Raw genomic sequence first — 13947 nt, 5'->3', positions numbered from 1 at the left:
CTATTTAGATTTCAGCATTTTTGCAAATAGTAAAACCCTGATGCATTTTCTTTTGTGGAAAAAAGCATGAAAATGATCCCATATTTATGTCTGTCAACAAATAACCTCTCCATATCCCAGTTTTCTCAATTCAAATATGAGAGAGTGGTACCAGACGATCTTTAACATGCCTCCCATAAGTCTATGATTCTATGTGTTAAGGGAAAGGAATTTTGAGAAAGTCATTAAGAGGGATCAAGATTTGTAAGAAAACTAAGAATAATAGAGTAACTCTTCATCTTATGCAAAATTTTCCATACTATCTCCAAACAAACATCTATTTATAAGCTTGCTTTCTTTCTTTTTATTTTTGGAAACAAATACAACAATCATACTAGAAACAAGTAACAGGTGACCTGGTTTATTAGGAAGAAAGAGTTCATAATGAAAACATTTGCATTTGCCTATTCTGCAGTATACAAAAGGAAAATCTGATAAATAAATTCAGTTTTGACTTTTAATCTGTTGGCTAATATACATGGTAAAAAACCAAATACATCATGGTATGTATGTGGTCATTTTTGAAAACAGCATTTTTTTACTACTCTTCTATTCAGTGCATTACACTTTTTTTTTTTTAACTTAAACATTTTAACCTATACATTACTTACCAAGGACCACCAGACTTTTTGCTGCATTTTAGGCTTTAAGGTACCAATCTTTAGACTATTTTAGGCTATAGCAATAAGATGCAGCCAAATCAGACTGGAATTGAAAAATTCAATCCAATTCATTGGGGTTGTGTGCATGGCACATGTAGTACAAGTAAAAATAACCCCCATTTTTCAACCTGGTCTAATTTGGCCAGAGTCAATTAGGCAAAGAAATAATACAGACCAATGAGCATAGTGCTTTTACCTTAGCCCAACCCAAAGTACTAGTTTAAAGGAAAAAAAAAAAAACTCATCTTAACATTTTACTCCAAAATGAGGTCTCCAACTACAACAGTGGATCCATTGGGAAGAACAACATTGATCTTCTTTTGTTTTATTTCCCTAAATGATATTTTAAACACAACATAATGAAAACTCATGGATTTGCAAGGTTAATGAGAAATAATGAATAATGTTCAGCATGCACACTATCACCAAGTTTGGAGACAGAATGGTGAACTAGAAAAAAAATACTTTGCATATCTTAAAATATTCAGCTGAAAACAATTATTGCTAACTTTAAAAATAACCTCTCCTCTTCCCTTGGTTCATCTTTTAAAAACCCAGTCCTTTAAATAAAGACAAATAGAAACTTGACCTGTCTAAAGCATTTCCATTTTCTGTTTTATAGAATAATTACTCTAGGTTTACAATTGCATTTAAATATGTATACTAATTTTAAAGATAGATGTTTTGGAAACTTTGGTATGCTGTCAGTGCTGAATTAAAAGGAACAATACAATAATTCCCTTGAAACATGAATACAAAAATATAAAACCATATAAGGTATTTAAGATAATCCCAAATTTTTATGACATTTAAAAATTTTGCTCAAAAATAGTTGAATCCTTTACATATCACTGTAGATATATAAGTTCAATGTGGTCTGGGAAGAAATGAGTGTCTTTCTGTCTCTGGAATCCAGTTGTCAAAGTAGTATCAAAATTCTTCTGCTTTTACTCTCAGCTCTTAGGATGATGTATAGAAATATCTGGGTTTAGCATTGCCGAGGAGATCATCTTCATAGTTGGGGAGGCAGCAAAAGAAGAAGGCGCAGCCTATGAGAATGATGGTAGCTGCCCAGCCAAAGCCATAAGCCCAGTTGTAATAATACCTGGTAATAAGATCACCTTGAAGGAATTGCCGGGTGTACATCACGGGATAAATAACCAAAGAGATGATCTGAAACACAGCTAAGGTAGGGGAAAACACAGGGGGGGGAATTAATAAAAAATAAACATTTTTTTTTTTTAAATCTTTGATGTTTATTTCCCTGGCACCTGATTGGATATTGTGTGTTTACTAAGAATGAAAAGTCAAGGATGATATCAAGGTTGCAAGTATGGATGACTAAAGCAATGACAGTGCGTTAGTTAGAATATGGAAGTCAGGAAATGGTTAAGCTTTGGGAAGAACCTCTCATTCTCCACATCAGGGATGATTAGACATTCCCTATATCACTGCATTATTCAACTCATTCTTGAATAGGCTGATGTTTTATTAATGTCCACATAGGCTAATGAGGTAGTACAATAGATGGAATGCAGGAGCTGGGGTCAGGAAGACTCATCTTTATGAATTCAAATCTTGATACTTCCTAGCTGTGCAAACCTGTATGTCACTTAATGCTATTTGCCTCAGTTTCCTCTTCTGTAAAATGAGCTAGAGAAGGAAATGACAAACTATTCCAGTATCTTTTCCCAAGAACTCTTCTAATTGGAGTTATGAAAAGTTAGATGAGGAAACTGAGGGCCTAAGAGGTTTAAAAAAATATGCGCAAAGTAACACAGGTAGTAATTGACAGAACTGTGATTTGAAATGAGATTCTCTGACTCCACAACCAGAACTCTTTCCATTACACCATAGAAGAATGCAATCTCTATTAAGGGACATATGATGTTACTAATATTCATAGATATTGGGAAGAAAGTTAATTTTCAAACACAGTCTTACCAGCAAGGGCCAGCAGTCCTCCAATCACTCGCAGGAAAACAAGCATTTGTGGTCCACAAAGAGCAAAAAAGGAAAGGACGAAACAGATCACCAGAATGATGCAGCCACACATGAGCATAGCAGCCGCTGCTCTTCCCCAGGCTACACAAAATAAAAGAGAGAGAGAAACAATATTTAATAACAAATCAGCTTGCAAAAATATCAAGGATAACTTTCTGAAGCACTGGTAGTAATCTATGTTCTTTCATTAGATTTTTTTGGAGGGAAAGGAGTTATTTTCCATTTTTATTTCTCCATTGTCATTCCCAAACTCCCCCCTCTCCTCTTTAAGGAGGATATGATTATCTTCACCCTGGTTAAAAATGTAAACATAACAAAGAAAAGGCAGTCTAGGCGAATGGTATTTCCTGCATTTCTAATCCCATGTGTTAGACCTGTCTTCTATTGCTAGAGATCATAGCCACTCCCCATGGGAATCCAGAGCCAAGAAAGAGAATATTGCAACCTTTGTTCCACGGAGCTGGCAGGGTCTAATAGAGCAATCTGTGGCCTCATCTGTCCCTACCTGAATAGGTGAAGGCTCAAAGTTTTCATCAGTGGAGGGGAAGTAAGCTGTAGAAGCTTCCTGATCCCTTAGTCCTTTCATTAACTCAAACCATAATCTGTGTATGACTCAGTAGATATGGACTAGGGAGTTGCCTAAGGCACAAATAGATAAATTGGCAATTCTGTTCTTCCCTATTTCATGTCTGGCATTCTCTTCATTCTACCAAGCTGTTTTTGACTGCTCTCTACACCCCTTATTCCACTCACTGTCCTTAATATTTAACATGTATTTTTGAGGGAAGTGTTTGCTTCCCTGAAACATGAGAATTTTATGCCAATTCTCCCTCTTCATAATTTCCTAATCTACTATTGATCAACTTAAAGTCAAACAAACACCAAGGTCCTAATCTGCCTAGGCCCTGGACTTTGTAAATTGGATTTAGAAAGCCAAAAAAGGAAAAAAATCTTAAGGGGCTTTGAGGAAATTCTGTCAAACTACACATAACAATGATATTAGGATGGAGTTAATGGAAGTATTAATGGAAGAGACAGCACATCACTGAGCTTTAAATGAAGCTAGAAATATGAGGGAAAGATGGAGTACATCTATATGTCTATACACATGTACATTAGGTAAGGATGGAATACATTCCAACAGGGGAGACAGTCTGGGCTAAAGCATGGAGATAGGAGATGAAATATTGTATGTGTGAGACAAAGGTGAAACAACTGTTATTAACACAATTATTAGCACAAAATAAAAACCATTTTTTTTGGGGGGGGTCCCTGAATAACCTAAATTAGAATAACTTTTGGCCTATTTTTTTTTTTTTAATTTACCTTCATTTGTATGAAAGCCTAAGCATTTTCAACATGTGAACTGCCTTTCTCTACTTCTTTTGCAATTTACTCTGTTGCAATCTACTTTTCAGATTACTCTGTTGCTTCTTTCTGGAGGGATTATAATCAGATCAGTATTCGGTTTTTCAAGTTAAGATATTTTCAGGTTTGGGATAATGTTTCTGGTTATGGATACATTTAATGAGGATTCATATGGTGTACATGTTGCAAACTGTACCCTAAATCTTGCTCTTTCAGGCCCTCTTTAGAACAACTCAAGTTCCAGTTTATAATAAATAGAAACTTACTAGCCTCATTTTTATTTTTGAAGTAGCATCAGTTTACAAGGATGAATAGAACAGTCATTATCACTTTCAAGTTAATAGCTTCAGATTTCCACCATCAAATCCAGCAATTGTTACCATTTCAAATGTTTTATCAATTTTTTCCCTTGTAGGAGAGGTGAAATGCATTGTTATAAAAGCCAAAGAACACCCCCCCCTTCACATGCAAAGACAAGTAAAAAATGATAAGAATATAACAAGTCACAGAAATTAAAGTGATATTTAATAAATCCTTTGATAAAGTGTCAGTGAGTTAGGGACATTGTAGGGGAGTCAAAAGTGTAATTCATGATTGATTTTACTTGCCAGGAGTTCACCATGGTGCAGCAGAAAGCAAGCTAAATTTGAAGCTAAATGGTATAACCAGTTCAGGCTTTATCTGTGTCACTCACTACCTATGTGACCCTGGGTAAGACATGCCACCTTTTCGAGTCTCAGTTTCCTTATCTGTGAAATGAAAGATTGGATTCAAGAACTTCCAAGAAACCATTTTTGGGTTCATAGAAACACTTAGGGAATTCTGAACTTAAAGAATTCATCCATCATTACATACTTGCTCAAGAATAATATTCTAAATGTAAGCAACTGTGAAGTCCTGTGGCCCCATTCTGTCCCTACCCAGTGATGTTAGTTATAATATTATACACAAATTCTGTCAACTATTAATGTCCTAAAATTATGAATATATTTTGAGACTACCAAACTCCTTTCTTGATTTGCTAATATTTCCAAGGAAGGCACCAAACTTTGGAGTTGGGAATAAAATGGTTAAGTAGGACACAACTTATTAACTTTCAGCCCATTGTCAGATAGACTACTATCAACCAATCACATATTCCAAGTTACATGGCTTCCAGTGCTGAGCAGGAGTCAGACATTCCAATCTATTATGCTTTATTTGATGCTCTTTCTACCCTAAGAAAGTAAAGCAAACTACAGAGGAGTTACAAGTAAAAAATATCTGGATAGAAGATAAAATTAATTCATGGGAAAGGGCAGAGAACCACCTTGGTATAGTGGAAAGACATTTGTGGTCAGAGAATTTAGGTTCTAATCCTAACTCTACCACTTGCCTTTGTGACTTTGATAGGTTATTTCACTTTTCTGGACTTAGCCTCCCAAAAGGAAATATTAAGTATCTGGCTTTAGAGATCTTAAAATCATCAGACTTGAATGGCTAAGGGGTGGAACTAGTCCTGAAGAACTTTAGAGCCTTTCTGTGTGGCTCTGACTATATGACATATATAGAAAAATATTACATAAGCACATATTTGTCTGAAAGAGAGCACTGAATGGTCATTTTGTACAGAGCTTTTTTTTTTTTTTTTTTTTTTTTTTTTATAGCATCTTTGCTAAATAAACACACAAAGGGCATATAAATACTATGCACATACACATGCACAATCCTACATCTTAATTTAAAGGTTAGCTAATGGGGCTTACTCATCCAAAAAAAAAAAATTATATCATAATGGCTGATGCACATAAGAACTTCTGCTAATCACTGCTGAACCCTACAGAGCTCAAAACTGCACATTCACTTATCATCCAAGGAAAACAGAGTAAGTAGTTGATGAAGTGGCCAAAAAAAAGTCAGCTAATTAATCTGACCAGGGGGGGAGGGGAGTAAATGTCTATTTAATTAACTTAGACAACCTAATTCATTAGATCAACTATATTCCATATTATGTAGAAATATAAAAAACAAATCAGGGGTTATTTGCTTTTTTTCAATATGGCTCACCCTGGAATTTCTTTGAATGATGTTTCTTTAGTATGTTTAAAATAGTTGCTCCCCAAAATTCTATTTTTTACACAGCTTTAAAGGTTAATAAATATAACTCTCTCTCTCTCTTTCTCTCTGTCTCTCTCTGTGTGTCTCTGTCTTTCTATCTCTCGCACATACACACACACAAAGTTCAATCCTTTGCTTTATTAAACTAATGGGTTTTTCTTTTGATTGTAAACTCTTTGCTAACAAGGTACATAAACCATATTGCTTCATATATTTAGGGAAATTATACTGGCACAGATCAAATAAACACATGGACATAGGGTGTGTGTAGTTATGGTTCAAAGGGGCATAATACTGAATCATTGATAGCATTCTAAGCTTGGCTCATAGTAAAAATTATCAGTAAGCAATGGAAAAAAGAATTTGGAATTATGTACAAAAAGTGATTTAAAATGTCTAGCACCTTTAAATATGAGATCCTAATGTCAGACAGATTCTAAAGGGAATATTACAACAAAGATAATGGCTTCATACACAGCCTTCTTCCCCCTCCTTTTTTTTAAAGAAGTAAGCATCAACTGGGAAACAACCAGTTGTGGCACAGGAATATAATAGAACATTATGCAGAAATAAGAAATGATGAACATTAAAAACACAGGAAAACATGAAAAAATTTTTATGAAATAAACAGAACCAGGGAAACATTATACACAATGATGATGATAATATAAATAGAAGGACCAACCAAAAAACCCTCAATATGTAACTGTAATAACTAAGCTTAATTTTGAAGAAGTGAAAAAAAATACTTCTCTTCCTTCTTTAAAGAGGTGATGGAACATAGACACAAAATTTGAAGTATATTGATTATTCTTTTCGAGAGCTTTATTAACTGAAGTGTCTGTTTTATTTTGTTTTGTTTTTTAAATAAAAGATATTTGATGGATAGACAACAACCCAAATATGTTCATATAGATATACTGGTGATGTAAAAACAAAAGCTATCAATAAAAATATTTCTTAAATGTTCTATTTTTTAAAAAAAGGGGGGGGGAAGGGAAAACATACACACACATACACACACAAAGCCTGCATCTCTTGTAAACATTTAACTGAGATTCTCTCTTAATCATTTGCCAAGAGGTTTTGTAAGCACATTTAATAGGCTGAATTCTCCCTATTGAATTATATATGTATGTTACTACTATATAGTTATACAAATATTTTGATTACTGACATTAAACCCATTTTTCATTTATTCACATCTTACCATTCTAAGTATAAATGTGATAATTAACAGTATCATAAACTGGTTTTTACAACATTTAAAATGTTTATAAATTTAAAAGTTTAATACATTCATATCCATAATAGCTAAAGTGAAACAGATTCTATTTGTACCTTAAAATGATATTCTTTTTTCTACTTATGTACTTGAAGTTGATTTATTAGCAAAGTGGAATCTAGTAAGTAAACATTTCCCAATAAAGTTAGTGATTTTTTTTTTCTCTTTTACTGCCCCCCCAGAAGTTATCTTATTTTATTTTAAGCTTCAGGCATAAATTCTGCATTTAATTTAACAAACAAATATATATACATAAGTCCACCTCCTCACTAATTTTTTTAAAGTATTAATGTCTATTCATGAATTATTTTATTTATTTTCATCAGAAACAACTCTAAACATCAATGTAAAAGATACTTGCTTAGCAACTATTTATAATTAAATTACCTAATTTCAATGGATAAAATATTTTTTCAGTCTTCTTAAAGTACCAGTCAATTTTCCTGAACTATTCATTCTCAATCAATTTCCCTTATATAATCTTAGCTAGTTTGTATTCCATTGTTGTGATACTAGTTGATTTTTTTTTTTAACATATTTTGGATGATTTCATAAAAGTATTTCCATGTTTCCTTGAATTCTTTATACTTGAACATTCTAATTACTTTATAACATTAGCGATGAACCTGAGATTTCATCATTATAGAAAACCTCCAATAAGAAAATTCCTCCAATACAGCAGATCACCACCAACTCTGCAGTTAATAATCTAAGAGAACTGCTAAGGGAACCGACAGATCCAGTGTCTTGTTTGTCCAAAATAAAAGCTAGAATTTGTCAGAGATGGGAATTACACTGAAATTATCTTGGCTCCAAAGTAAGCTTTCCACTATATAATTTATATTCCATTCCATTATATTACTTTGCAGCAATTTATTTAATCACATTTTCCTAATATTGGATATTTGAGTTGTTTCTAGGGGTTTTACTTTTGCAATTATATAGAATCCTGCTATAAAAATCTTTGAAGAATATCTCATTAATTTAATTACTTCACTACAAAGATAATCTGATTCTGAAATCTGATGTATCATTTTCTAATTAAATAGTTTGGGGGCAGTTCAATAAAAGAATGCTCTCCTTCCCCTTCCCTGCCAAAATAAGGACTGATTTTATTTTATAAAGATAGGGTACTATATAGCCTCTACCTGATTTCATAAATAAATTTTAGTACATTTTGTTAAATTAAACAGTTTATAATCTCTTTACACTTAAACTTTGAAACTTCGATAATATTAATACTATGTTCTTGGGACTGTGGATACAAGTACAAAAGTGAAATCCTATTTTTAACTTAGAATTGTAAATCTGCATGAGTGAAAGATGGTAGTATCCTTTGTAGAAATACGATTTATCAGAGAGATAAGTTTATGGGAAAAGACATTAAATTCCAGTTTTATAGAGCTGTGTTTGAGATGTCCACAGGACATCCAATTTGGCATGTCCATTTGGCAGTTCATGATTTGGGAATTGATCTCAGCAGAACTCGTAGCTGGATGGGGCTAACAATAATTAAATTCACTAACAAAGATAATTGAATGCAAAATACAAAGAGCCTCTTACTCAAAAAATATGGGTTACAATCAACTTAGGACTCACTCCACCCAAGTTTAATTTTATTTTGTAATTTCATAAAGATATTTCTTCACTATAAACTAAGTACAAAAAAGGCATTCACATGGCACTCAATAATTTTACAGGACTAAATCCCTGTTCAATTTCTATCTCCTATTCAAAGATTAGCACTGGCTAGAGAGAATGTCAATGTCAGAGCATCTTAAGAAGATGCCTATATGAACTTGTGATGGAAAGTGCCATCTACATCCAGAGAGAGAACTATGGAGACTGAATGTGGTTCAAAGCATAATATTTTTACCTTTTGTTTTTTGTTTATTAGGTTTTCTTTCTTTCTCATGATCTCACTACCAGAAGATGTCATAGTCTTTATTAGTTTATATCTGTTGATATTACATGTAGATATCTTTTTAATAGAATTTTCCAAATACACGCAAAAATAGTTTTCAACATTTACCTTTGCAAAACTTTATGTTCCAAATTGTTCTCTCACCCTCCTCCCCTCAGTGGTCTGAGCCTCAGGTCACAGAAGGTCACAGAAGTGAACATCAGAGGCAAAATGTGAACCTGTTTTCTGATCCTATAGATAATATACTTTCCACCTCTCATGCTGTGACCATGAGGAGGGGCAGCCAAGTGGCACAACAGCTCTGACCCTGGAGTCAAAAGGACCTGAATTCAAATTTAACTTCAGATACTTGCTAATTGTATAACACTGAGCAAGTAATTTCACCCTATTTACCTTAATTCCACCCACACCTGTAAAATGAGTTGGAGAAAGAAATGGAAAATCACTCTAATATCTCTGCCAAGAAGATCACAGATGGGATCACAATAACTGAAAAACAATTGGATTGATTGACCATGGAAAAGTCATTTAAACCAAGCACAACATTTCTGTAAGTAACATGCTTTCTAAGCCTTAAGTAAGTTAATGCTATCATTCTCTGACTGCAAAGAATGCAAAAAGTCTTTATTAAAAGAGAGATTTAAGTCTCATAAGTTCAGTATTCTTTAACAAAGCCACAATGATTCTTCTTTTCCTTTCCCCATGAAGAGGTGGTGGTTTAAACTCATCTTCATAATTTCCTTGCCTGACATGTAGTAGCTTGCTTAAGAAGCTAAATCTAACAATTAATTCTCCAAAAGGCATCCACCTGATGCTCTTGCCTTTCTCAGAAGATTGGAAAGGGAGGAACTTTGGGTGGAGTAGAGTACTCCATGTATATGCATGCTTGGACACAGAAATCCAACTCAGCAGTTTATTGACACAAACAATTCAAACCACAATTTGGATTTGTATTGGACTAGATTTTTTTTTTTTTTTGGTATGTTTTGAGAAATGCAAATTATAATTCAGGTTTTGTTTTTTTTTAAATCCTTCATTTTCCTTAGCATCATTACTATACTTCACTTCTCCTGGATAGACTGCATATTTATCAGCAAATTAATCATATTGATGTACATAATGAAGGCGATAGTCAAACATGTCATAAGTAAAAGCATAGACAATTAAAATAATGACAACAATTATACCAGTAAATTTCCCATTAGAATGAAAATTTCTTGAGTACTAAGATTTTTCTGTTTTAGTCTTTGTCTCTCTAAGACATTTTATGTAAGTAGTAAATATTAAATGTTGCTTGATTAAGTTTATGCATACATTAGAAAATATTCATATTAACACTATATTGTTTTAAAATTATCTTTTTTTTAATACCATCCTTTTAGTTAACCAAATTAAGCATGGTTCTAATTTCTTTAAAGTAGTCAACATTTCTCTAAATAATTTGCCTCATTTTAAATCCAGGAGCATCTCTTTCAGTTCATTTCAATTAAGCAAGCCTTTTTTGAGCAACTATTACATACCAAGTATCATCCTGATCCTGGGAATATAAATCTGAAGATGAAACAGTCCTTGACTTGAAGTAACTGGATTAAGCATAATTAACAATATGAGAAATCCTGAAAAATATCTCATGTCCACCTCCCTTTTAGAAGTAAGTTTCAGTCCCACACAAAACATCATCATCACAGAGAATAAACTGATATAACAGAAAGGGGACCATAATTAGAAGAAAGAGTCCCAGGTTTGTATTCTGATTCTATGACTTAGTAACAGTAGAACCTTGAACAAATAGATTGACTTTCTTGGGCTTAGGTTTCCTTATTTACATGAAAAATCAGGAAACTAGACTAGCCAATCTCTTATGTTCACTCCAACTCAAAAATCTTAAAATTTTATATGTAAATCAGTCTGCTCCCCAACACCTTCAATTCCAAAATAATTTAGAATTTTTTTCCAACAGTAATATCATTCATAAAACTTTGGCCTCTATAAAAACTAAAACTAAGAAGGCAAAGAATTGAAGAGTCTCTCCTTTTGGGAAATAATTTTGAAACCACTTGATGCTGTAAGTCTGCTTTTCCCTAATACTAGAGATTTAATTGTATAGAGCTGTGAGAAGTAACAAGATAGCACCATTATTACTTTAGGCTTAAATTCTAAATATCATGTAACTCATGCACACATCAATATGGTATACATTTCAGCAGCTGAGTTTTAGTTATATCATATTTAGAAAACAATACTATGGAAAATTTGTAGAGCAGTTGTTCAAATAAAGAAATATTTATTTCCCACAAGCAGTTCTACTAAAAGAGGTTAAAGCAAGGGTTCTTAGTTTTGTGGGGTTTTTTTTTGTTTTTTTTTTTTGTCATGGACTTCTTTGGAAATCTGGCAAAATCTATAATCCTTTTCAGAATAGCATTTTTAAGTATATAAAATAAATACAAAAGTTACAAAGGAAATTAATTATAAGGAAATATAGTTATAATTTTTTAAAGTACATGAACCTCAGATTTTGAACTCATGGCAAAATAATGAAAAGCAATAATGTTTTCCCTTATGATTTCATTGGTATTGGAAACTACAAACACAGAAATTTTCTTCATTTCTGCAGATCAATAACTATCTTCTAACTTATAGTCTTTGAGAGTTGTCTGAAGAATTGCAAAGTTATGTGACTTGTCCTTGGTCAAAAAACTTGTATGTGTGAGAAGTCGGATTTGAATCTAGAGCTCCCTGATTCCAAGGCCAGTCTTCTGTGTTTATGTCAGTCTGCCTCTTGAAAGTTAGATAGAATTTCAAATAAGGAATCAAAAAGTATTAACATCCTGATTTCATGTATCTTTAGTTCTAAATTTCACAGAGATACTTTCAAAATTGCCATTTTCACAGATTCAGAAACCCTGACCAATGGAATATGTGGGTATGTTAGAATTATAGACTAGGAAATATTCACTTATCCTGAAATGCTGAGTTAATATTTAAAATTTTTGCAAAAGGCTAGAGCAGGCTGAATTTAAAAATTTAGAATGTGATTGAGCTACACCTTACTCATGGAGCACAGTCCTTTGCTTCCCTTGATTATGACTTGGTTCCTAGTAATGGGTAGAAATTGTGTTTCATAAGTTACTTGCACTAGTCTTGTGAAAATGACAACAACAACTGCACAAGTACAGGATAGGGAAGATGTGAAAAAATCTAAGAGGGCTTGAGGGTGTCAACATAGAGGGAAAAAAGTAGTGCCCAAACTAAGGAAAGTGATAGTCCCATTGAACTTTACTATATTCTATTTTGGAGATCACAGTTTACAAAGGATATTAGTAAGGTCAAGAATATCAAGAATTGATCAGTAGGATGGTAAGTAGGCTGGACATCATGTCATAAAAGGACAAACTAAAAAGATGATGGACATTTAACCTAATGAAGACTAATGTTGGCCATAACAACTTAGTTGTTTTTCTTGATCTTAGAGGTTAGAAATAAGAACTCTAGGGTTCCAACCTATTACTTGGGTGAATGAGGGGGCTCAATTGGGATCAATGTCAAGATGATCTTTCTCTTGGTATTTGAAGTGTCTCCAGTTCTAGAGAGATGTCTAGAAACCTTTCAAGTAGAGATCTTCAGACAAATTTGTGACAATTATTCATGATTATTAGTGTTTGTAGCTAAATTTCTTTGAAAACCTTTTTGTAAATTTCCTTTTTCAATTAAAAATCTTTTTTTCTCTCCCTTTTAACTCACTACTAGCCCTCTTCCTAACCAAAAAGATTGTCTGGCTGCCAGTACAATAGTCTTTCCATCATAAAATTCCATCTCTCATATCCCTAGACCTAAACTTAGGTGGGGGGAATCAGAATAACAGCTTTTTAAAGACTATTTTCTGACTTTTATTTAAGGCTCATTCTGATAGTATTTTGCCTTTGAAGCAAATGACTTAAAAGAACACTTGAGTTAAGTGCTTCATCTCTAACCCAGGAAAAGTTGCCATTAACTTAAATTTCATTTATAAAAAGAGGACACAACATGTTTATGTGCTTTGATAATATGTTTTGTCTACCATGGCTATATTTTCAGATAACTGGATTTAGATGGGATGTTGAATGATTATGGGGACCTGGGAAATGCCAAGTACAAAAGACTCCATAGTTAGAGGACTACATCATAGCACAAACAACATTACAGATGCAGTGACTAAAATGACTAGAGATTTGTTCTGATGATTCAGATGATCTACCTTCTCCTCCCTGTTATTACACCTTACTCATGGAGCACAGTCCTTTGCTTCCCTTGATTATGACTTGGTTCCTAGTAATGGGTAGAAATTGTGTTTCATAAGTTACTTGCACTTAGCACCCTTTGTATAAGTAACAAGAATAACTAGATTAAAAAAAAAGACTGTAGAAGTTACCTCTAATCTTGCAAATTTAATCTTGTTTTTCATAAGGAAAGGACTTTGTACACTTTTTCAAGATTGAATTGGAAGGAAAAAAGCTAAATCTAAGTATATTCTAAACATTTTCAATTGTCCCTTTCAAATTAAAAAGGGAAAGGCTATAAACTTTTGCCAA

At 33.1% G+C, this 13947-nt stretch overlaps 1 protein-coding gene across 2 annotated transcripts in view; it reads right to left on the bottom strand.

Moving 5' to 3' along the window:
* Positions 1–384: 384 nt before the first annotated feature.
* PERP (p53 apoptosis effector related to PMP22) overlaps positions 385–13947 on the bottom strand; it is a 29471-nt gene continuing 15908 nt past the window's right edge. For both annotated transcript variants that reach the window (XM_074309726.1, XM_074309725.1), the window contains exons 2-3: positions 2646–2786; positions 385–1885 (exon numbers count right to left, since the gene is read on the bottom strand). In XM_074309726.1, the coding sequence (XP_074165827.1) occupies positions 1662–1885; positions 2646–2786 (365 nt within the window). In that variant the 3' untranslated portion in view covers positions 385–1661. The remainder of the gene's footprint in view (positions 1886–2645; positions 2787–13947) is intronic.

The sequence above is a fragment of the Sminthopsis crassicaudata genome, chromosome 4 (assembly GCF_048593235.1).
Source record: "Sminthopsis crassicaudata isolate SCR6 chromosome 4, ASM4859323v1, whole genome shotgun sequence".
In the NCBI taxonomy this organism is placed as follows: Eukaryota; Metazoa; Chordata; class Mammalia; order Dasyuromorphia; family Dasyuridae; genus Sminthopsis; species Sminthopsis crassicaudata.
The sequence above is the reverse complement of the archived record's forward strand: the minus strand, read 5'-3'. Positions and strand labels throughout refer to the sequence as shown.